General features: G+C 41.6%; 1 protein-coding gene across 2 annotated transcripts in view; it reads left to right on the top strand.

The window, feature by feature from the left end:
* Window positions 1–2,362: 2,362 nt before the first annotated feature.
* The window catches only part of PARD3B (par-3 family cell polarity regulator beta), a 725,193-nt gene continuing 701,450 nt past the window's right edge, over window positions 2,363–26,105 (top strand). For both annotated transcript variants that reach the window (XM_075069989.1, XM_075069988.1), the window contains exon 1: window positions 2,363–3,054. In XM_075069989.1, coding sequence (XP_074926090.1) covers window positions 2,935–3,054 — 120 coding nt within the window. In that variant the 5' untranslated portion in view covers window positions 2,363–2,934. The remainder of the gene's footprint in view (window positions 3,055–26,105) is intronic.

The following is a 26,105-nucleotide window of genomic DNA, read 5'->3' as shown; positions in this document are numbered from 1 at the left end:
TGGAAAATCACGGGGCTTGGATCATTATTTAATGACAGTAGACACTGAGATTCAAAAAGTTAAATTTTATAACCATTAAAACTACAATGCCTGGTTTACACTACCGAGTCAGGTCTACATAAGCTGCCTAAGTCAACCTAACTCTGTCAGTTTCTACCCTGCAATGGTGCTCCCACTGATGTAAGTCACCCACTATCTTGACTTAGGCTATGTCTACACTGGCAACTGAACGACAAAACTTTTGTCTTTCAGAGATGTTAACCCCCCTCCACCTAAGAAAGATAAAAGTTTTGCCAACATGCTGGTATGAACAGCTGTTTGTTGGTGTGAGATGTAGCTGTGCAGGTTTGATGTGTAGCTGTGTGTGATCTGTGAGGTGGGGTGAAGCTGTGTGGGATGTAACTGCGGAATGTGGGGTGTAGCTGTGTGTGATCTGTGTGGTAGGGTCTAGCTGCGTGTGATCTGTGCAGTGTGGTACAGCTGAGAGATGTAGCTGTGTGTGATCGGTGTGGGGTGAGAGGCATAGCTGTGGGGTGTGAGGTGTAAATGTGTGTGTGATCTGTGCTGTGGGGTGTAGCTGTGCAGGGTGTGAGGCGTAGCTGTGTGTGATCTGTGCTGCAGGGTGTAGCTGTGCGGGGTGTAGCTGTGGGGTGTGAGGTGTTGCTGTGTATGATCTGTGCTGCACGGTGTAGCTGTGCAGGGTGTAGCTGTGTGTGATCTGTGCTGTGGGGTGTAGCTGTGCAGAGTGTGAGGTGTACTGTGTGTGATCTGTGTGGGGTGTAGTTGTGCAAGGTGTAAGGTGTAGCTGTGTGTGATCTGTGCTGTGGGGTGTACCTTTGCGGGATGTTATGTATAGCTGTGTATGATCTGTGCTGCGGGGTGTAGCTGTGTGGGGTGTGAGATAACGGTGTGATCTGTGTGGGGTGTAGCTGTGCGGGGTGTGAAGTGTAGCTGTGCGGGATCTGTGCAGGGTGTGAGGAGTAGCTGTGTATGATCTGTGCTGCGGGGTGTAGGTATGTGAGGTGTAGCTGTGTGTGATCTGTGCTGCGGAGTGTAGCTGTGCAGGGTGTGAGGTGTACTATGTGTGATCTGTGTGGGGTGTAGATGTGCGGGGGTGGGGTGTAGCTGTGTGGGCTCTGTGCAGGGTGTGAGGTGTAGCTGTGTGGGATCTGTGCTGCAGGGTGTAGCTGTGTGGGGTGTGAGGTGTAGCTGTGTATGATCTGTGCTGCACAGTGTAGCTGTGCGGGGTGTAGCTGTGTGTGATCTGTGCTGTGGGGTGTAGCTGTGCAGGGTGTGAGATGTACTGTGTGTGATCTGTGTGGGGGTGTAGTTGTGCAAGGTGTAAGGTGTAGGTGTGTGTGATCTGTGCTGTGGGGTGTACCTTTGCAGGATGTTATGTATAGCTGTGTATGATCTGTGCTGCGGGGTGTAGCTGTGTGGGGTGTGAGATGAACTGTGTGGGGTGTAGATGTGCGGGCGGTGAGGTGTAGCTGTGTATCATCTGTGCTGCCGGGTGTAGGTATGTGAGGTGTAGCTGTGTGTGATCTGTGCTGCAGAGTGTAGCTGTGCAGGGTGTGAGGTGTACTGTGTGTGATCTGTGCTGCAGAGTGTAGCTGTGCAGGGTGTGAGGTGTACTGTGTGTGATCTGTGCTGCCGAGTGTAGCTGTGCAGGGTGTGAGGTGTACTGTGTGTGATCTGTGTGGGGTGTAGCTGTGCGGGGTGTGAGGTGTACTGTGTGGGATCTGTGTGGGGTGCGGGGTGTAGCTGTGTGGGGTGTGAGGTGTAGCTGTGCAGGGTGAGGGGTATAGCTGTGTGGAATCTGTGAGGGGTGCAGGGTGTAGCTGTTTGCGGTGTAGCTGTGCGGGCTGTAGCTGTGCGGGGTGTGAGGCGTAGCTGTGTGGAATCTGTGAGGGGTGCAGGGTGTAGCTGTTTGCGGTGTAGCTGTGCGGGSTGTAKCTGTGYGGGGTGTGAGGTGTAGCTGTGTGGGATCTGTGCTGCAGGGTGKAGCTGTGTGGGGTGTAGCTGTGTGGGGTGTGAGGTGTAGCTGTGCAGGGTTAGGGGTATAGCTGTGTGGGATCTGTGAGGGGTGCAGGGTGTAGCTGTTTGCGGTGTAGCTGTGCGGGCTGTAGCTGTGCAGGTTGTGAGGTGTAGCTGTGTGGGATCTGTGTGGGGTGCGGGGCGTAGCGGTGTGAGGTGTAGCTGTGCGAGGTGTACTGTGTGTGACCAGCGCTGGGGACTCGGTTGCCCTGGTGCCGCAGGCCCTGCAGCCAGTGGCTCAGGGCGCTGCGGCCCCTTTAAGAGCCGGAGCCTGGCGGGCAGGCCAGGCCCGGCGGCGAGCAGAGGAGCCAGCACAAAGTTTTGCTCTCACGGCTCCGGGGAGCAGCGGCTCAGGCGGGCGGCACCGAGCGCGCGGGGCGCCAGGGCCCGAGGGAACCGGTGGCCGCAACTAGGAGCCGCGCGGAGGCGTCCCGGCGTGAGGAAGAGCCGCAGCCGTAGTATCCCCGAGCTCGGCCCGCGCTTCCCTTGAGAGCCAAGCGGGAGCCTCGCCGCAGCCGCTTCCCCTGCCCCTTCGGAGAGAGCCGCCTGCCAGGGCCCTTCCCAGCCCCTGCCGACAGACTCCGCGCATGGGGCCTCCCTGACTCCCTCCCCCCGGTGCAAGTTGTGCCCTTGCCCTGAGCGCCCTAGTGAAGGCCGGGGGTGGGGTGAGCGGCCCTTTCCTAGCCCTGCCCCCGGGGCAGCCGTGGGGCCCTCGCCGCCCCAGAGCCTGGGTCAGGCACCTGCTCCTGACAGCAAGACTCAGCCCGGGGCTGGGTTCGTCTGGAGGTTTGTGGTGACTTCCGGCCCCAGGGTTTCAGGGAAGCAGCTCCCACCTCTGCTCCTAGGCCTGCTCATTGTCACCCTTGGTTTAATGACTGGTTGGGGTGATTGGCTGAGATGAAAGTGACTGTCTCTTTTGGGAAGACGGGGATTGTGGTTCCCTGTAAGGATGGGCGGCTCAGTGTCAGAGACTTAACCCAGCAGGCTCTTCAGAGATACCTCAAAACCAAAGAAAAGGTAAGACAAACACACCGCATTACCACATCCACTTCATACCAAGATCACTTAAGAACACTGCAGCTTTATACCAGACAGTCTGCTTATAGAGGAGCCTCTATATACCTGCAATGTACATAGATTATTAGTTAGCCTAAGTGTATAGTGTTGTTTTTTTTAAAGGTGTGTATTTTGCAATTGGTGACTTTACAGTTGAAATAGTAGATGGATATGAGTGAGATCCTGAATCAGCAGGTCCAGAATGAGCTGCAGCAGAGACCCTGAAGAACAGAACTACTCAGTTTTGAAACAGAAGTTGGGTTTCAGTAGTTACTGGAATAAATAAGGACTAGAAGTCAGAGCTTGGTGGACTAGTGTTCTGAACAGCACTGCCAAATAGTTGCATGAACAGTTGATAATAGACAAGCTAAAAATGTGTTCCATTAGTCTAAATGTGTAAACTTTCTTGTATTTTAGATTGTATGTTGTGCCACAGATGTTGTGCTATAAAGGTAACTTATTTATCTACAATAAAGTCTACATAGTATGGTAGGACTTCAGCTTGGACATTATGATCGTATGGGTATTGCATGAATAGAGGTGCCACTCTTCAGATGAATGTTGATCAAGGCTTCTTTTGCCTGGGTCTGGTTGAGATTAAAAATAGTAGGACTGGCCAGTGAATAACTTCAGTATAGTACTGATCAATAGTTTCTGTTCAAAGACTTGATTTTGCAAACACTTGTTCAGATGAATAGTGTGTGACTTCATTGAGACTGCGCCCATGAGTAAGGGCTTGTAGGGTTGGGTCTTCAGAGAGTGAGGGAGATCTGAGTGCAAAAGGGCAATCGGAAACCCATAAGACTTCATTACTTCTGTGTTGCTGACTCATTCTGTGACTTTGGGCAAATCATCTGACTTTTCTGCCTTTGTTTTTCTCGTGTGTAAAACTGGGATTATAATATTTACCATCCCTTCATAAATGTTTTGAATATTAGTGTATGAAAACATCTACTGAAGTGCTAAATTTATTATTGTACAAATCTGTATTAACTGTAGTAGTTACAGTGATTTCCGTGTTTGCCTACACAAGCACCTGTAGTGATTTGCTTATGTGAGATACTGTATAAAACAGGACTACCATATATTCTTTTCTATCCATACTGGTACACCATGTGTATATAGATAATCACTACTGAGGATTAAATATTGTCATAATAATGTTATGGAAATTAGCAAATATCATTTAGGCTTTGGGCCATCAGGATGGCTCAAACTGTCCAAATACAAATCCTCAGCATTAATACAAAGTTCATGCGTAAGAAGCAAAAGGACTTTTGACCTAGGTAAACTTCTTTTAAAAAAATATTGAATTCAGCTCTCTTCTTGTGGTCGTGAAGTTTTGGACTAAAGTGGTGAGCCATCTGAACAAGTAATGAGAACAGTTTCAAGGTGACCTGAAAAATTTGGCTTGTGCTCTCTCTGCGGTATGTGAAGGAGGACCAAAAGAAACAAGCAGGAAAAAAATTACTCTAGACCTGCAGATCCTGGCTAGTCTAGAATTCTTCCTATGGTGGCTGGAGAATTAATGAAATTATTAACAAGTGTTCAGAATGAAGGGTGAACAATTGAGACTGAAATTTTTAATCAGACCTTCAAACTTTTTTTTGTTTTGTTTTGTTTTGTTTTGTTAATACCTACCTAGTTAATCAAGTGAGATAGGGTGGATGAGGTGATATCTTTTATTGAACCAACTTCTGTTGGTGAGAGAGACAAGCTTTCCAGCTTACGCAGAACTCTATATCTCTCTGGTATCCTGGGGCCAAGATGGCTATAACAGTGTATGTATAGTTAAATAATATTTCAAGAAAAAGGATTTTTTTTTGTTTTTTTTGTTAAAGAATCAACACCTCTGCCCCCTTAAGTTAAGGTGTGAGAACTGACCCTATATACCTCTGAAACATCCAGTAGGTTCTTCAGCCAATATTGGGGGAAACCAGATGTTGCATTCTTGATCTTTCTAAGATTAAAACAAAGCAAAATCCGTTCTCACACTTCTCATCCCTTCTCAAACTTTTCAGGCTCTTTATTTATCATAAGGAAACCAAAAAAGGGCACAAGCCCAGTTTATTTTAACTGGTCAGCTTCAATGTTGGTAATTTGAAACTACAGTAAATGCACTTAATAGGAAAAATCAGAAGACAAGAACATAAGAGGCTCAAACAGTACTGAGCAGATTTGGATTTAAATCTCTAATTCAGTGGCTGAGATTTGGGTGTGTGCCTTTTCTAGTTCACTGTGAGTTGCACAGGTTAAATTTCTGTGCACTTCTTTGAATAGCTGGCTTCTGGCAAATCTTATTGGCTATCTTAGACCTTAATGCAAAATATTAGGTAACTTCAGTTTATTTATTTTAGCTAAGTATCATTGGAAGTTCTTCTATTAGAAGAATTCCAAAGAATTATTACTGTTGTATTTTGGGTGTTTAATTATACAGTATATAGAATTCACTAACCATTCTAGTGGGCCTCTGTTTTTTTTTTTTTTTTTTTTTTCATTGTCTAACATGGATGGATTAGGCCTGTTAGCACTTTGTTCCCAATTTTAAAAGTATAATTAATACACTTACAGATGTTAATATTAGTAAAAACTGAATACAGACTTGGGACCCTGTAGCATTACTTACTATCTGAAATCTGCTGTAAAGTATGGGCATATAATACGTATGACTTTCTAATAGGCTTGTTATTAAAGACATTTACTGACTTAAGTTTAAAAAATAATATGTATTTAGAATGTCTCTAGATCACTTTATTTGGACTGAAGTACAGAACAATAGTGATAACACTCTAAAACCTGTTTCTCATATGATTATAAGTGTAAATAGCTTAAATGTATAACGTCTGGTTGGAAAACAGGGATAAGAAAAGGGCCGGAAGTATGTAGTGATGGGATAGGGGAGCTGGAAAGTAGACACAAGACGGGAATGTAGTAAAGTTTCAGAATGAGAGGTTTGGGAAGGAAGAGAGTTGGATAAAACAGATTTAGAGAAGACTTTTACTTTATTTAAAAAAAAAAGTGGTGCTATAGTTACAATACTCGTAATGTGTACGTAAGGTTTTAATCGCATCTTGGGGGTTCTACTGATATATAAACAGACACCTTGAACTTTGCGTTTGTTTCTTAGCTTGCCATATTCATTTGATGGAATTCCAGCCTTTGACAAAGCTGAGGGTGTGGGGGTAGTATTCATTTTATGTATGTTAAGTACTTTTACTATTCTTTTTATAATATTAGTCAAATTCATAATGGTCTCAAGAATTCAGCTCCTTGTTAAACTATGGTTTTATAATATTTGTAATGGGACAAAAATGTACAGTAAATTGATAGCTATTCCACTTCAAAGTGATTTTGCAAATAAATAACTGAAAGTCTTGGAGGCACTTTACTTGCTATAGCTTGCTGCATTTTATTAACAAACTTGGACTGATCACATGGCAGACTCATGGCAAGATTTGACCATAAAGGCTCATTAATAACTACTGTTAATAAGTCAGAATTATTTTATTTATCAGCTGAAAAGTCATGCAATAAGACAATTTTTCACTGTTGTACATGGAGGTCCGCTATTGGGACAGAATTCCCAATCAATAGGTGCAATTTTAAATGGTCAAACCTCTTGTTCTACATCCCGATTGACTCATCAGAGATTAAAAAGAACTTTTCTGGACATTTAAATTCCCCATAAAACATAAATTCTCCCCATGAAAATATCAGTTTAAAAAAGGCTGTTATACTTAGGAATTATGTTCAGAAAGAAGAGAATTCCAGATATTTTTGAAAAATAACAAAACAACATGTGTGTGAGATGGGGGTGGTGGTGTAGGGGTGAGATTTATAAGAATTGTTTTCTTGAGAATCAAGATTTATTGTTCTGAGAGGGCAATGTCTACTTTTGTTTCATCTCAGTCAATATTTACCTGTCAGGTAAACAAATCTTCAGTACAAGTCAATATCTGCCTTTGTTCTTGTTTTTGTTTTGTAGTGTGTAACTTCATAAACCTCTCTGTTCTCATGCCTGCCCCATGACATGACAGTCACAGTTTTTTTGGAACAGTGTCTAGTTATACTCAGTAGAACTAATAGGCAGGGCTTTGGAGTGGAGCCTGGAGCTGGAGCGCGGAGCAGCTCCGGAGCAGTGGAGCTACAGATTTTTGCCTGGAGCTGAAGCGGAGCTGGAGCACAGCTCCAAAGCTCTGCAAATAGGTCCACGTAATCTTTCTGACTGCCTCCATACCATCTCTTATTTAACTACTCTCTTAGGATATGTCTTCATTGCATAGCTAACTTGTTACCTCTCTTGAGTTAGTCAGGCTTCAGTGAGAGGCTACACTGCAAAATAACGCTTGAGTTGCTATGTGCGTGCTGGTGCTATGTTTGCTTGTGTGCAGTGCTAAGACTTCTAAGGGTAAATATCATGGGAAGTAAAAGTGAGTGAAATTCTTTTGGACTTTTTTTTTTCATGCCAAAGCATATATCTGCCTCTGAAACATTTTGCAAATTTGTGTCAAATTTGCAGAAGTTTTAGTTTTGTCTTTTTTTAAAAAAAAAAAACAAAAAAACAAAACAGCACCCAAAAAAAAATCTAAACACTTTTTTTTTTTAAAAAATATGTTTTTAATTCTGTTGCAAAGTGAATTTTTGCTTCAGGGTTCTCATGTTTTGGATAAAATTACTCTAACACTTAAAATCGTCAAAATCTAAATAAAATGTTTAGTTTGACCCTAGATTATTCCCCCCCCCCCCCAAATTGCCAGCAAATGGAAAATCTGTTATTTGCCCAGCTCTAACAGTAACCCAAGTCACTTTTTGAATTCTTTCCCAGAATTTGTCTCTCGTTTCAGGGCACAGTGGGAATTCTAGGAAGGTATCCAAGAATTCCAAATGCTTGAGTGCTATTAGCCTGTGTCTGGACTGCAGAGTGTTTGTGTTAGCAGCTGTTGCGCTATGCTTACTTGAGTTTTAGCCAGTTCCCGCTTTGGTGCCAGCCTACTTGAGTTAAAAACCCAGTGGACTTGAATTAGAGGTTTTTGCATGTGGAAGGAAGGAACTGAAGTTAGGGGGCAATGCTAGAATTATAACGAGTTAATCTTGCAGTGAAGGTAATCCCTTAATTAAGTCTGGACATTGAAACTTTAACTATATATTGTTTTTGTCTTACCATTGCAAGTCTGACAAAGTTATTTTATTAACTTAAAAAATGATGATGAGTTTTTGTTCTCATGAATCTTTAGTAGAAAGGAGCAGCAGTGAGCCTGAAGAATGAGATATACAACATCCCTTCTTCTAGATAAAGTGACATTTACTTTATCTCCTTTGAAACAAAATTTACAGCATTCCTGTAAACTTTCTCACTTTTCATAAAAGAACAGACAAAGTATACAATAGGGAAGAGTCTTATATGTAGATACACCTCTACCCCGATACAACATACATTCGAATATAACTCAGTAAAGCAGTGCTCCGGGCGGGGCGGGGCTGTGCATTCTGGCAGATCAAAGCAAGTTAGATATAACACGGTAAGATTTTTTTGGCTCTCGAGGACAGTGTTCTGTTGGGGTAGAGGTGTATGATCATATTCTGTTTGAATGCATATCAGTCCTCCAAGATAGAACATAAAATATTTCTATCATCAAAACAAAGATGGTCTCTGTCCATAATCCCCTTCTGAAATCTTGGATCTGTTTTTAACCATTAGATAGTTCACTTGGTGGAACCACTTCAGAGGGTGACTAAACTGCTATGCCAACTGAATGCTTGGCTTCCCCCCTTGGAAAGCCAACTAGACTACTACAGTGTCAGTTATGGTTTTGTGATGTAGGTACCCACTGATTAGAAACTATACCAAAAATACTAATTTGTTCCAAGAGGTAGTGATAAACTCCTTGACTGCTAAACTGGATATCGGTGACATAGTGATGAAGACAATCCAATAGTCACACATCTCTGATTGGATAGGGAATAGTGTTTATTGACTTATTTGTGTATCGGCAGCACTGTGCTGAAAGGTATTTAGTGGGTTACTGTTATAGGCTGACTGACTACGTCACCTTAAATTTTTTGCTTCTAAAATATTTCTCTCTGTTGTAACTTGATAAACCTTTCTGTTTTCATGCCTTACCCATAGCATGACAATCACAGCTTTTGGAACAGTATCTAGCTGCTGCTAAGCAGTCAGCAGAAGGAGTACTAAATGTTCTTTTGCAGTTTCTTTAAAAACAGAAACTTTAAAAAAATTATTTTGAACCAAAACTCAGTATCTGACTTGCAAAAACAGTCCATGTTTCCACAGATATTGTGGAAGATGTCAAAATGTAGAAAATGAACAATATTGTGCCCACTCTTCTGTTTGTTCAAGTGTTGTGTTTTAATTTATGAGCAAAGTAGAAGGCAGGTAATATTAATAGAGGCAGAATATTAATGAATTTGTACTGCTTGTTTCCTCTTCCAGAAGTAGGTTTTAGCTTTTGTGAGCTCTTCCATGACCAGGTAGATTATATGCCCTAAAATTGTTAATTCTTTTTATATTTTAATGCCATTTGTATTTATCCACAATGTGCTTTCTACATCAGGAATAACTTACGTATTCCCAAGCTCTGGTTTGAAACACTTACTCAGATTTTTTTTTTTTAAATTTCTCATCCCCATATCTATATTAACATTCTCTTGTCCTCTTATTAACTGCAGTTCATTATCAAGTTTCTAACTTGTCTTTGGGGCTTTGATATATATTTTTGTATGTGAAAATCATAATTAAGCTGTTCAGCATTCAAGTTTGCTCATTGTGATAGCACACTAATAAACTGGAGTCTAATTTGGTATATTAGATTTCCCACATTATTATGAGTGGCTGCTTGACAAGTATAGGATGAGAAGTCTTCTTCCAGATAAGTAAAGGGGTGGCGGTGGAGGGGGAAGGAACCAAATTACTCCACTAACCTGAGTATTAAACAGGAGTTCATACGGGAGTAACTTGACAATGATATTGCTATTTCCAGTAATAGTGGGGAATATAAACTTCTATGGCTGCTTTTTTGAGTCTTTTAAACATATATGTACTATTGGCTAATTTGTGCCTCACTTCAACCTTTTGGAAGATGTATCACATTGACATTAGCTTTTTCTGTGACAATGGTTTTATTCTTCCATTTTTTTGCTTGAGTGCTGGTAAAGATGACCCCATTTGATAAGCACAATAGCTGGAACTTCTTCAATGCTTTGTATTTAGATTAGCATCATAGTTTAAGACAGTAAATCTTTCTTGGCTATGTAAAAACACTGGCTTTGGTATTTAAACAATACAGTTAACATGTTTTGTGTGGGAATTCCTTTAGATGATTTCATGGGAACAAAGCTGCTTTTTGATCTAGGGCTAACAGTATATTTTTGGTACAATTTTAAAATTGCTTCCATATCCTAGTATAATTTTAATTTAGTTATCTCTTTGATAAGAAGCTACTATAACTACTGGTATTCTTTCTAATTGCTCTGAGACATCATTCCAATGCATAATTTTTTGGGGGGAAGAGATGGAGGCAGGAGACAACATTTAGCCATTAATATCAAAGGTTTTCTGTCCTCAATTTTTCATAAAGTCTTAATTTTGATTAGTCTGATAACTGTCAGTTTGCAAAGTTATAGCTAAAACTTAAACATTTTTCTGTGCAACATAGTTTATGGAATAGCAATAATGGTTACTGATGCACTTCATCACTCCCATTAATGCTGATGTACTGTTAAGGCTTTTTTTTCCCACTCCTTTCCTGCCTATCATAAGTGTTTATAAGTTGGCTAGAAAAACTGCCTTTGTGCTGAAAATCAAACTTGTCATACAAGATGATGTCCTGTGGGTTTTTTTTTCTTTTTTTTTTTTTTTACTTAAAAGATAAAATGTCATGCCACTTTTCAGTTTTGATCAGTAAAAAGAACAGGTTATCGACTTCAGTTAATATTGAATGCCTTGCTTAAAACACATAGGCATCAGGTCATAAAATATAAAAAAAAAAAAAAATCTATCAAATAAGTAGAGATGGATGAAATTGATGAAAATGCAGTATGTCTAGTCAGATTGACCCACCCTAGAAATACTATAAATGTGTATGCTACATACATGATCATTCTAGGGTCTATAAAATAAATCTTTGATCTTGTTTATCAAGTTGAAAGTGTTAAGAGTTGTCTGAAGTGTTTGAGAACTAGACTAGAATACTCAGATATTGAAAATGGAGTTCTAGAAGGAAGCTATTTAAGGGCTTCATAAAGTAGCACATACTGATAGGTTGCAATTCACCCTTCATTTGGGCAAACAGCAATAGAAACCAGTCTAGTCTGAATTGATTTACAGAAGATACAGAGAGACAATTAGCAGGCAAAATTTCTATTATCCATTCACTTCTTCCAAATCAATATGCACACACTCTCCTTCCCTGATTACTTGCTTTATCATCTTCAAAAAAGCTTTTGGCAAAGGATGGAATTTGAAATAAATTGATCTAAACGCTTATTTCCCACAAAGGGAAAATGTTTTTGCTTGTATAGAATGTCAGTTTAACATGATTTCTAACAAGCAGTTGACAATGACAGGCAGTATGTATCCTGTTGATGTTGTATAAAATGCCAAACAACTCTTGAAAAAGTGACTAAGTTATTTGCCAATAATAGTTGTACTATCTATGAATTATACTTTCCCCCATATTTGTTCTGTATGGTGCATCAGTTGAATTGCGCCAGACTGTGCTGAGCCTTGCATCCTGCTGTTGAACCAGCAGACTTCCTGGTGCACAACATTCTTCAGGCTTTCCTAATCAGTCGGATGCCATAAGGACTGCAGGTTTCAGTATAAACACCTGTCTTATCTAAAATATCAGCCAGTATTAATTAAAATGTCTGTCTTTTACCCTTAAAATAATGGTGCCAAAGGGCTATAGCAATTGATACAATGCAGAAGTTGTTTTCAGCTGTGATTTGTCTTTGTAAATAAAAAGGCTCAATAATATTTTCCTATTTCAAGGCAGTTTTTTAAAATAAAACAAGCATGGTTAGACTTGATAACCAGAAACGAATTTTTGAATGCCAACGAACACTCAGATCCGTAAATTCACTAAAGAAAGGAAATTCCTTCGGGGAGCAAGTCTTTGAAAGTCAGTGTGTACAGTACTTATTACCCAAGTAACACTGAGAATTTGGAGATGAATCATTCTTTTCTCTTCTTGGGCATGCACACTTTTCTGGTTGCTCTCTGTGGAACCTATTTACTAGTGGCCAGCGGTACTGGAACAGTTAGCATGGGGTATCAAGCAGAGTGCCCCAAGGGTCGGTCCAGGGGCTGGTTTTGTTCAATATCTTCATTAATGACCTGCAGGACTGCACTCTCTGCAAGTTTTGCAGATGACACTAAACTGGGAGGAGTGGTAGATAGCATACAGAGGGACCTAGACAAATTAGAGGATTGGGCCAGAAGAAATCTGATGAGGTTCAGCAAGGACAAGTGCAGAGTCCTGCACTTAGGACGGAAGAATCCCATGCACTGCTATAGACTAGGGACCGAACGGCTAGGAAGCAGTTCTGCAGAAAAGGACCTAGGGGTTACAGTGGACGAGAAGCTGGATATGAGTCGACAGCATACCCTTGTTGCCAAGAAGGCTAATGGCATTTTGGGCTGTATAATTAGGGGCATTGCCAGCAGATCGAAGGACGTGATCATTCCCCTCTATTTGACGTTGGTGAGACCTCATCTGGAGTACTGTGTCCAATTTTGGGCTCCACACTACAAGAAGGATGTGGAAAAATTGGAAAGAGTCCAACGAGGGCAACAAAAATGCATTAGTGGCTGGAGCAACATGACATGAGGAGTAGGCTCGAGGGAACTGGGGGAAAATTTTTTGGTGTTTTATCTGCAGAAGAAGAACATGAAGGGAGGATTTGATAAACGCACACACGTGAAAGGGATCCAAAGAGGATGGATTCTATATCTGTATCACCGTGGACTATCTCTTAAGATATGAACGAGGAGTAAGGTCTCAAGATTTGCAGTGGGGAGGTTAGGTTTAGGATATTGGAAAATACGTTTTATTCAGCTAGGAGGAATGGTGATGCAGACTGGAATGGGTTACCTAGGGAAGTGGCGGAATCTCCTTCTTAAAAGTTTTTAAGGCCTGGCTTGACACAGCCCCTGGCTGGATGATGTAATTGGGATTGGTCGCTTGAGTGGGGGGGACTAAGATGACCTCCTGAGGTCCCTCTAACCCTATATCTATGATTCTATGAAACTGAACTGTAAACCTGTATAATGATAGAAACCACCCAAGCCAGGGGGTGCAACCAGCACCCCTAGTTCCACACCTAGCCGGTGGCTAACTTTTCATACAGAGTTATTTAAACTGTGAGGAAAGAGAATTTACAAATATTAAAAACCAGTGATAATTCAAAGGGCCTTCTGGATCATGCTCTACTTTAGGCAAACCAAAAAAAGGTAAGACCTCTCTTAGAGCTCATAGGTCAGAAGGGACCAATATGATCATACTAGTCTGACCGTCCTGCACAAAGCAGGCCACAGAACCTACCCATCCACTTCTATAAAAAACCCCTAACTTATTCCGAGTTATTAAAGTCTTCAAAATTGTGGTTTGAAGACCTCAGGGACAGAGAATCCAACACAGCAATGACCCATGCCTCACGGCTGCACACGAGGGGAAGGTCAAAAAACCTCCAGAGCCTCTGCCAATCTGCCCTGGAGGAAAATTCCTTCCCGACCCAATGGCGATCAGCTAAACCCCTGAGCATGTGGGCAAGGCTCCCCAAGCACATCAGTCGAGAGGAAAGAAATATCCATGCATGCATAAGAACAATCAAGCCGCGTCCGATCCAGATCAGCAGACTCCATCTGTAGCAGACCTGTCTGCTGATAACGTCCAAGAACAACTTGCCCATAAACGCCCTGATCTCGAATATCAGCTCTTCCATAACTATCAATGCGCGGCGAGAGAGCGCAGATACTGTCCTTTTGCACACTGACCCTTGGAGCTGTTTTCCAAGAACTTCACTCCTCTAATGGTAGAAACCTCCGTCTAATTTCAAGTCTGAACTTTAGTGTCCTATTTGTACCCATTTGACCTTGTGTCTACATTAGTTACTAAGCTTTAAATATTCCTCTCCTCCCTAATGTTAAATCCCCCTGATATATTTATATAGAGCAAGCATATCCACCCGAAGTCGTTCTTGGCTAGGTAAACAAGTGAAGGCTCTTTGAGTCTCCTTTCATAAGGCAGGTTTTCCATTCCTCGGATCATCCTAGTAGCCTGTCTCTGAACCTGTTCCAGTTTGAATTCATCCTTCTTAAACATGGGAGACCAGAACTGCACACAGTATTCCAGGCGAGGTCTCACCAGCGCCTTATACAACGGTACTAACACCTCCCTTATCTTTGCTGGAAATACCTCGCCTGATGCATCGTAAAACCGCATTTGCTTTTTTAACGGCCATATCGCATTGGCGGCTCATAGTCGTCCTGCGATCAACCAATACCCCAAGGTCCCTCTCCTCCTCTGTTATTTCCAATTGATGGGTCCCCAATGTATATCTAAATTTCTTATTATTAATCCCTAAGTGCATGACCTTGCACTTTTCACTATTAAATTTCATCCTATTACTATTACTCCAGTTTACAAGGTTATCCAGATCTTCCTCATAAATGTATATAATTTTTCCTTAGATGTCTAGTGATTGTGCCATAGATACCTCCAATAAGTAAACTGCTGCAAAGTCTGATCTTATCAGTATTTGCTATTATCTACGATAAAATTATCATTTCTGCACCATCATCAGTACTAGCATTCAGAAGTGATGTCTGTTCATGCCGTGGCACTACCACACAAGATCCTCACTTAATATTGCACCCTGTGATACTCCTGTGCTTTGAAGTCTAAACCAGTCCTTTGGTTTCCCGCAGATAATGGTAGCAGCCTGTTGCTGAATAGAGACCTTCATTTTTATTTAATAAAGCAAAATGTTATCAAATTTTTAATACACAAATGCAATCTGCTTGAGTGCAAATTATATTTACAAGCAACAACAGACTGGAACCTAGGTTTCATCTTCCTTTACCCCTTTATGAAAGATTGTCTTTGCAGGTTATGATGATTTTAAATGGCTGACTGTGGTTGTCTGCAGGTGAGTCAGAACTTCAGTGGTGGAATTCTTGCTCCAAGTCTGTTAGATTGCAGCCTAAAGGACTTGGGGGGGGGTGTGTGTGTGTGTGTGTGTGTGTGTGTGTGTGTTTTTGAGTAGTTATGCCACTGCTCTTGTGGAGGGTAACAAATCCATTTGTTTTTCTATATGAGGTGTTAACTACTGGAACTCTTCTGAGTGTTGGGTGTACTGACCAATTCAGAATGTTTACTATGAAAAAGTTACTGCCAATAAAGAAATTTGTCTTCAGGAAGCAGACCAAAATCTGTATTTAATGAAGATGTTTGACATCAGGGCTACAGAATTGCAGGTGGGAAAAGCACTATTTATTTTCATTCCCCGTCACCACCCTCAGTGATGTGGAGGATGTTCTGAGAGCTATGCCTGCCCACCTGGAGGTTGGACCCATATTTCTCATGGCTCGCTAATTCTGTAGTAAGGCTTTGGATTTTCTGTTATAGTGCATGTTAATATTTCTTTTTGGGGAAGGTAAAGATTTAGCTGCTCTTAAACTGATGGTTAGACACATACTGAAGATATTGTCGCTTGATACTCCAACTTTATTCAAGTTTTGTACCTTCTTTTTGGGTGGGAAAGGTGGTGGCATAGCAGCTCCAATCTCAATGCTTTCTTGTTCTCTGTCAGAAAGGTCTAAAAACGAAACCTGATGAATGACATGAAGTGATGGATGCAGGAAAGGTGTCCATGCTGATTTATGTTAAGGCTCTCACCAGCGTCTGATGCCATGGCTTGCTTTGGGGCAATATTGTCTCACCTAGGTTGGAAGGGGTGTTTCTAGGGTGGTTCTAGTGCTTACTTTTTAAAACTTTGTAAAAAGGATGATGCACAGTAGTCGTCCTCTCTTAGAATTCTCATGTGTGAGTTACTGCAGTTTGTTCTAATTGTGCATGTCTCCTGTACAGTGTGAGAGAGAGGGTGGAGATTGTGAGGTAGCTTATGGATTCCAGTGCTACCATTGTGTAAATGATGTTTTATTTCTTTTTGCATCAAATTTGGATTCATCTTGGTTTTGTGAGGGTGTTGTGCCTCACCTTTACTCATTTCTTTAGACCCTATAGAGATTTGGACCTGCATGGATGAGGCAAAGAGTCCAGCAAGAGCAGTCATTCTCAAACTGTGGTGAGGGCCTCCCAAGGGAGGTGCAGAAATGTGTTAAGGGAGACGCAAACTATGTGGTGGTTTCTGTGTGTGTGTGTGAGAGAGAGAGAGCGAGAGAGCGCCCGCTGGCTGTCAACCCTGGTGGCTGGGGCTTGTGCAGAAGGGCCGTATACACCCAGGAGGCAGGGATAAAGCGACAGCTGTAACCCCGCCACCCTCATGCTGAGAGCTAGAGTCCTGCCACCCTGTCTCAGGCTCTCCTCTCACCCCCTTCCCTGATCCCTCACCAAGAGGTAGTGACGGCTCCGGCTGTCAGCTCCAGGGAGTAGGGGGCTAAGTCTGCTTTGAAAAGTGATATCCTGAATATCACTCTTCACATTGCCACCCCTACTTCTGTGCCAGTGCGGTGCTGCTTTCAGAGCTGGGCACCCGGCAAGCAGCTGCTGCTCTCTGCTCTTCCTTCAGAGCTGGGTGGAATATATTTACACCTCTCCCTACCCCAGGTACAGAAAAGGGGCCCAATCAAATAAGTTTGAGAACCCCTGAGCTAGAGGAATGGGAAGGAGGATTGTGCCTTCGTTGCTGACTGGGGTGTAGTGGTTCCCTTTTTCAAATGCCCAAAGATCTTCACTCAATACCAGCAAGGGTGTTCATTTCTGCAAATCAGGACCCCAAACAAACACCCAGGGTGGGTGTTTTTGGATTCTGCCAGTTGAAGTGGTAGCTGCGAATGGATCTTGATCCAAAGATTTGTCTGTTTCATCTCTGAAAGGGAAAGGGAGAAATTATCCCTCGGACCTCATACAGTTTTGGTCAAGAAATCATCTCCATGGTGTTTGGAATTTGCTTGGGGTGTGTATGCCTGGAACTCCTGCTCTGAGTTCAGTTGCAGGATGTTTACTTGAAGACCTGTATCTTTCTAGATATTACTTACCTGACTGCCTAGCTGTCGTAGCTTGAATTTAGTGAGCTTCAAATCTTTCTGCAAGGTGCTATTCTTTTTGTTTTGTTTTAAATTCAGTCAGGATTTTGACAGAGGGTTTTCTGTGATTTGGTAACTACTGTGTATCACGTAGGTAACTGTCAGACAATAAATAACCCTAGTTCCAGCAAGTCAGCAGTACTTTTAAAAGTAATATGATGCTCTAGAGATTCTGTAGATGTGTGCTAGAACTAGGAATACTGGTCCTGAGATGGTCTAAGGAAGGGGTGAGCAAACTTTTTGGCCTGAGAGCACCATGTGGGTGTGGAAATTGTATGGTGGGCCATGAATGCCTAAGAAATTGGGGGTTGGGGTGCGGAAGAGAGTGAGGACTCCGGCTTGTGGTATGGGCTCTGGGGTGGGGCCAGAAATGAGGAGTTCAGGGTGTGGGTGGGGGCTCCGGGTTGGGGTGAGGGCTCTGGGGTACAGGAGGGTGGGGACAAGTAACCCAATCAACACCCCCACCCAACCAGGCAAACCAAACCCAAGGGCTGGTATTCCTCTGTTAGCTTGTACACCTAGGGATGTGCTAGCTCTTTTTTTCTCTACTTTATGTCTTAGCAGTCACGCTAATCAAATCTCCTAGTCCCTTCCAAAAGCTATGGCTAGTTGCTTATTAGTGTTGTACTTAATTAATGAGTGCTAATCCTTGTTAGGTTAAAGATATCTTATTTCACATTTTATTGGTCAGAGGTGGGTGGGGGATGGTGGACTTGGCAGTATTCCTAGGCAATGACCTGCCTGATACTCCAGTCTGCCAAGTAAATGAATCCCTGCGTGTCTGCCCCTGGCACGTGCTAAGCCCGGCTGCTTTTGGAAAAATCTCGGCACGCTGCCTGTGACAGGCAGGGGGTTGGGGTGTGGGAGGGGGTCAGAGGTGCAGGCTCTGGGCAGCGCTTACCTCACGCACTCCCCGAAGCAGCGACATGTCCCTTGTCCAGCTCCTACGCAGAGGTGCAGCCAGGCACCTTTTGTGCACTGCCCAGTCCACGGGTGCTGCAGGGGCAGCGCTTGGGGTGGGGGCAGCATGCAGAGCCCCCATGCTGTCCCTATGTGTAGGAGCAGGAGCGGGGATGTGCCACTGCTTCCGGGAGCCTTGTGGAGCAAGCCCCCAACCTTACTCTCCAGCAGGGGTTCTAGAGACAGATTAAAATGTCTGAAGGGCCGGATGTGGCCCCCGGGCCATAGTTTGTCTGCCCTGGTCTAAGGGAAGATATTGAGGTATTGCTAGGTTAAATCATGAGGATGCCACTCTGGCAGTTGCTATTCTTGGCCTTATAGAATCTAACCCCAAGTATGCCAGAGTAAGGAAATCCAGCTGAATTCTGTGAGGCTTGGCGGTAGGTAGTGGTTGTCTACAACTTGAGAGAGAGAGAAGCAGTGGAATGTGGGGCAGAGCTTATGTGCTGTGAGAACCACTGCTCCTACTTGGCTGAGACTGCTATCCCAAAAGTGGTGAAAACTGAAGCAGTATAAACACCTTTGAGAGCCCAGGGGAGAAGACCCTTGATAGAAGAGCATTTGCTGCGGATTCAGAACGGAAGATGTGTGTATATTCTCTCTCCCCTGTTAAGGAGGGAAGGTATTTGTTAGCGTTAGCTAAATTATCCACTCTCTCTGACTGTTTTTGTCTGCATAATATGGAATAGCCACTCTATCTGTGATCTGCATTCTAGATGTGTGCCCTAATGCCATTGGGCTATAGAGTCAGTTTCTCTTTCTCTCTCATCCAGTGAATATATAGTTAATTGATACAAAGTGAAACAGTTCCAATAGTGTAGACTTAGAAAGGGAGACAGAGACTGACTCTGCAGTCCAGTGGTTAGGGCAGTCACCTAGGATGTGGGAGATGTGGATTCAAATCTGTGCTTCAAATGATGTACAGCAGGGGTTTGAACATGGGTCTCCCGTGTCCCAAATGAGAGGACCCTTACCTCCAGGCTGCTAGCTATGTGGGGCTGAGTCTGTCTTCCTCAGAGTTTCTGGTCAAACTGTCCTAGATTTGAGAGTGCTTTCCTGGTGAAAATTTTCATTGAAACTGATACATATCCAGTAGTTTCGACATGCTGTTTTCTGACAGTTATCAAAAAATCCTTATCAGTTCTAATCTAAATTTCCTAAGAGTTGCTGGCTTTATGAAATGAGAATAGAAAAGTTGCAAGCCAGTCAATATATGTTACAGGCAGCTCACGGTTCTCAGTATGCAGACTGGATTCCCTTCCCAGCCTGAGACTGAACTGCCTAGTTCAGTCTTTGCCTTCCAGACGATCTTCCAGGTATTGGGATGGAGGAGGAGAGAGGCCAAGTGATGAAGTCACTGTCCATCTTTTATACTTTCTACCAACTGCTAGAATGATTCTTGCTGTGACATGGGGGCTTAAGCAGCCCTCATTGCACACATGCCCTCTCCAGGGAATCTCTGAGATATTGGATTCTTGATGGGCCATCAAAGCCTGTCTGGCCAGTGATAGTTGCTCCTTTGTCACTATTGAAAGGCCAGCTGTGGGCATCTCCCAATCTCACAACATATTTTAGTAACTTGTATAGCAATACTTCATAACTTCACATACAAAGATAGTACATAGAATTCAAGAGGCTATTAAGGTTCAACTGATGAAGACTTTTTTAAAATAACTCACAAGGCATGCATTGTACAAAGCATATCATATGACAGTGGCGAATATGGGGGTTTCAGGATGCTACTTTGAGGTACAGAATGTTCATCTGCGTCAGTGGTTTTCAACCTTTTTTCATCTATGGACTCCTAAACAAATTTCAAATGGAGGTGCCAGACCCCTTTAGAAATCTTAAACATAGCCTGCAGACCACTGGGATCTGCGAACCACAGGTTGAAAACCACTACTCTAACTGTTGTGTTAGAGAGAAACCAACCTTTGCATAAATACCTCAGAAATAAAATCAGTCACGTTTCTACGTTTTATTCCCAACTTTGATTTAAAATTGGCTTTTCTTATCAGGACTGTCACTCTGTCCAACGTTAACTTTGCTAAATAGACAAAAAGAGATGAGAGCAGAACCTGTGCTTGTAAGCTCTAGAAGAATTTGAACTCTGCTGGATATATCCTATTGATAGACAGTGAAAATGATTCCATATTGGGTACAAAAGCTGACAAAAGGATTTATTTGATTGCAATCCACTTTAAAGTTGTTCTCTTGTGTAATTTTTGGGAAAACATCCTTCAACTTCAGGGATCTCTCATTTACTGATTTTTCTCAGTTAAAACAAGCAAGTCCCTTAGAATTCAAAGAAGGTGGAAGAATCTGATAGCTTATTATCCTTTTTATTGCAGGTTTGACAATGTTTATTAATGACAATGGATTTGAAATGAGCATCTTACTAAATGCGAGTCTTGGGCCGGCTTCTGTCCCTTTGTCTTAAAGGTTTGAGAACAGATAATGTGAAAGAATACGTTTGTTTCCAGATGGCTGCATGCTTGATGCTCCTTTATGTTTAGCTGTCATTCAGATGTGAATGCTGTGGTGATTATAAGTGTCTTCCATTTTTGTGGGTTGAAATTAAACCGTTTATGCATTGTGTATTAAGAGATTAACTGTTTGGTGGATCAAGTTGCTTCTTATTGTCCTAGTTTCCCCGATGATGATGTAGAAGAATATTCTGCTAGCTGAGAGGTTGGGGTTCATGAGGAAACTTAGGAGCTCTCTTCTCAGGTTTGGGAAGTTAATTCTATTGGCAAAGTGAGATTGGGTTGTATTGTGGTTTGTTTTTTTTTTTCTTTTTTTTTCTTTTTTAAATTGTGTTAGTGCTTCACTGCCATCCTGTAAAATTTTGCCATCTTCAGTCCTGATGGTATTATCTCATGCTTAACAATAAATTATACTTGTGCCCTGTCTGGGTGACAATGTGACTGTTTCTAGTTAAGTGGGTGGGAAAAAGAGAGTATAGAAGGTTTGACATTAGAATGAAGCTTGAGATTCTTTTACGTGTGTGTGTGTGAAACTTTAGGTTTATACTGTCTTCACTAGTGCTTTTTATGTAGCCTGTTGTAAAACTAAGCATACATTTAGATGAATTGATGTAATCCCTGGAAGACTTCTGCATACGACCAGGGGCACTTGTACCCTTGGGTGAGAACCACTACTCTAGCAAGTGTGGTGTGTTGTCAGATGCTACCGGTGTGGTGCTCTGCTCTCTCCAATGTTGGTATCACTCGGCTGCGTGCGTGTGTTCCCTCTGTGTGCCGTCCCAGCTTTGCGCAAATAGCTGACACAGCAGACCCAAAGAGGACCCCCATTGACCACACAGTCTAGTAAGGTGCAAAGTCACGTCAGCCAGGTTTATTTCTATCTTGGACACAATGGGAGTTCCCTGTGGATTTCTTAGTCCAATTCAGGGCATACTACGAGAAAGTGCCTCTTGGCAATGGATTTGGCTCAGTCAGTGGTGGGACATTCCACTGCCCCCTCGGCCGGACAAAGACACCGCCCCAGAGATGCATTCTTATACACAGGTACAAAGAAGTTACACATCACTCCTGACGTATTGAGGTCTAACCCCTCTGTAGCAAGGTACAACCCCTTTACGTCGTAAGGTGCCGCCTCTCACCTTGTACATGCTGGTTGGAACAAAACAACTCTATCCATCATATTACCCTTTTGCCCCTGTCATTGGGATGGGTCAGTCTGTTCCTTGTTATCTGTGTGGAATGTACAACTATGTGAATGTTCTGATATCTAGCGTTCGGTACCTTTTAGGTACATATCTTCTTGCAGCATCAACCCTTTCCTTGCCAGCTTCTGTGAGCAGGGCCTGCCTCTGGCTCACAGCTTAACTTTGCTTTATGTTAGCAAAGTCTTGACCATTACTTTAGTTCAGGCCTTAGTCCTCATACCAGGCCTCTGATACCAAGGTTTATATCTCAGAGCCTCCTCTTACTACATGGTGTTCTTGGTAAAATCAGTGCAAGGAGATGAAAGCAAAGGAATGTGTATAGCCACATGAGACGGGGTGGCAAACTAAGGACTTCTCTACACTTGTTGGCCTCTGTTTCAGTCGTCACTGTAGCTGTACCAGTGCAAACCACTAGCATAGACAAGAAAAGCTGCTCATGGAGTTAACCTGTGAGGGGGAGCATGACTGGGGCCATAGGGGAAGTGCTCTGCCAACAAACTGAATTTCATCTGAGGCAGTAGTCACCTTAAAAGACAAGCTTCTTAAAACTTTGTGCAAAAATGGGTGTAAAGTATTTGATAATTATGGGTGTTCATGCAGATGACACTTTTTTTATACCACTATAAATGTCATCACAATATTGATTGCCTCTCATCTTGTCTTCTGTCTGTAGTAATGAGTTCTTAGTATTTTTATAATATGTATGTTTTGGAAAGGTTAATGTGGTCAAAAACTTGTCTTAATGACTGTCTCAATTTTAACCTATACAAGTAGATTTAAAGAAGTGAAGCAGCAACCTAGATGGAAATCTTATTGTTCAAATATAGAAACTCAACTTGAGAATTGGATTATTATTGCTGCATCTTGTACTTTTAAAAAAAAATAAAATAAAATAAAAAACCTAGTTCTCCAAAGTAGAGTTAACTTTTTGGTTAATTTGAAATACTTGGTATCTGATGTTAATATTGTGTTTCCAAAGGTTAGTTAGAATTCTGTTTGCTATTATTGTTGAGCAATATTACACTAACTTTACTGTTGAGAGATCCCTTCTGGCTAGGCTTTTCTTTGTACATGACTACAGGGTTATTATCCATTGAAAAAACCAGTGGATGCGAATATTCAACATACCTCTCCCATAATAGCTTCTCATTTTTCATATGAAACTTTCAGGGCCAGATCTTGACCTTCAAAACATCATCATAGCTTCAGAAAGAGGAGTTTTGAGCATATAGTGACTTTTGTCAGACGGTCATCTTCTTGAAATCCTGATGTCCTGTTTTTAAAGTACATGAAAATGGCTGCATGTCTGTATTAAAAGGTCCCTAAAGTTGTCCACAGTTTGTCCAGAAGTAGGAATCTTTATATCCTGCCATGCAAACATCCATCACTTAGATCTTCACTTTATTTCATGAACCAGTTCATAAATGTTCACTGGTGGCTTCTTCAAAACTTTTAATGTCACTAAGAGCCTATCAGCTTTCATACAACTTTCTCCTCCATGTCTCCATACTCTCCACCCTCTCGTATCCCAGCCTCCCGAGATTTAAATGCAAAAATCCAGCTCTTGGTTGACATGGATTTTTGTTCTTCTCTATGGGAATGTAAAGCATTAAATATTAACTTATTTTCAGACTTTTTTCTGTCAGAGACTACTTTATACAGATGAGCTGTATAAATGGCAGTGCATAAGTTAAAATTAAATTAATGTTTTCTATTAAAATATCACATGTGAAAAACTGGAGATGTCTTCTACAAATGTGAGTGGGGAAAGGTCCAGCATGGAGATAAAATATATTCATCTTCATTGACATTGATGTTGCATGTGTCTCACTACTATAGTTTAGGATAGGCTTGAGCATATAAGGGAATACTTCCAACACCTGTCTATGGCTTTTTACTATTAAACTCTTGTTTCTGTTCCAGTATAATTGGTAATGTAGAAGCTTTTGTGGAGGGTGCACAGTCCAAAAAAATGAATGATTTGGGGGTTATTGAGAGGATAAATTTGCGTTAATCTGTGTATGATTTGGACGGAGTCAGAGTAAGAAGATGGTTGTCTGCAGTGTGTCAGACACTGCGAATAAGGTGGTGTGTGTGTATATCCTGACTGAAATGCTGTGAACTTAATCTGTGTGGAAAAGTCCTGTTGAGTCCATTTTGATATGTTTACAGATTTATTAATGAAATGGAGTGACAAGTGTAGTAAAATGGTAATTGCCGTTCATGTGTAACATGGATAAAATACAGGGTGGATTTGATTTAAATCATGATTTTAATCAGTAGTCAGGAAGACTCAATTTAATCATGGATTTCTACATAAAAGCGCATTCTTGTTGATTGTTATATCCTTAATACATATTCTTCACAACTCAGAGAGAGATGTAGGTTTCATTTTTAGAAGATACATACTATACATTTTAAAAGTGATTAATCTGAAAAGTTTTCAAACTATATCAGAAAACGAATGATTGGTTATTTAATTTACCAAAGGTAATTGAAGCAGATATTTATGAAGTCACTGGGAGGCGAACTATCTCCAGTTCAGCAGGTTAAACTTTAATATTTGGAGGATTTTCTTGCAATGCTGTATTAGGAGGATAACACCACCAGACGGATATTTAAATTGTTTTTTTTAACGAAAACACCAATGTTCTGGATTTTTTTTCTTCAACAGCAAACATATAATAGTTTAACAAAACAAGTATATGAATTTCTGAATTTAGATAAACATTCAAGTTTTTTAAAATCAGGCTTGTTTTAGTTAAAATTTGTTTTAAACTAAAATTTAGTTAAATGAAATATTAAAAACCAAGAAACCAAACATTAAATTGACTGTATCAGCCGGGTCTCATGTTATTATGTAATCATGGAGGATAGGTCTATCAATGGCTATTAGCCAGGATGAGCAGGAGTGGTGTCCCTAGCCTCTGTTTGCCAGAAGCTGGGAATGAGTGATGGGAGATGGGTCAGTTGATGATTACCTGTTCTGTTCATTCCCTCTGGGACACCTGGCACTGGCCACTGTCGGAAGACAGGATACTGGGCTAGATGGACCTTTGGTCTGACCCAGTAGGGCCATTCTGTTTATGTCAACATGAGAAACTTAAAACATTGGCTTCTGCAGCTAACTCAGTCATCTTTACCTTCGTTTTCCTGTTTGTTCATAATCTGGGAAAGAAAAACAAGTGAAGCTAATATTCCCTATAAGCTTTTTATCCATACATACTGAGTCACCTTTCAAATGAAGGTAAGTATCATTATCCTAAAGAGCTTTAGATCATCCCAGTTTTGATTTGCTTTTTAATTGGCCTGGTGGCATCTGAACTGTATCTTAAAGGGGGATGGAATCAGCTACTGCAGTAGCATATTTGAAAGTCCAACTGTGCTGATAAGTAATTGACTGAAGGCAAGCCCAAAGAGGTTGTAAATTAGATAACTTCAAACTGCTTCTGAATACAGGAGCAAAGCATTGAGTACACAGCTTTTCTTTCTTTCAGAACTGTAAACTTGTAGCCATGTATCCTTTTCTTTTTCAATATCTCAGTTGCTGTAAATCAGCATAGCACTATTTACTTGAGTAGAGCTGTATAGATTCACTCCAGCTGAGATACTAGCCCTCCATTCTGATTAGATTAAATTTTTTTCCGAGTTATTTACAGCTGCTTCACAAGTTGGCCAATTTAGTGTTCACAGTACCATTAGTGAATATTTAAAAAAAAAAAAAAAAAAACTCATTTGGCATACAAATCTTAGAATGCAAAAGTGACAAAATATTTGTAATGTTTTGGAAATGTGCAGAAGGAGTTGTGGCTATGTTCACTTGAAAAATTAAAAGTTTTATATAAGACATGTATCTTTGGAATATTTGCCTTTATGTTAATGATACAGTAATATAGTTCAACATAAATAGTAGATATGTATAGGGTGACCAGCTGAGAGGAAGAAAATATCGGGACACATGCAGGGGGGTCCACCGGCGGAGCAAAAAAAAAAAAAAAAAAAGTACCACAAAATATCGGGATCGTTCTGATTTTATCGGGACATCTAGTCACCCAAGATATGTATGTTGGTCAT

Source organism: Chelonoidis abingdonii, chromosome 10, assembly GCF_003597395.2.
Source record: "Chelonoidis abingdonii isolate Lonesome George chromosome 10, CheloAbing_2.0, whole genome shotgun sequence".
Classification (NCBI taxonomy): domain Eukaryota; kingdom Metazoa; phylum Chordata; order Testudines; family Testudinidae; genus Chelonoidis; species Chelonoidis abingdonii.
This window is presented reverse-complemented; position numbering and strand designations above follow the sequence as displayed.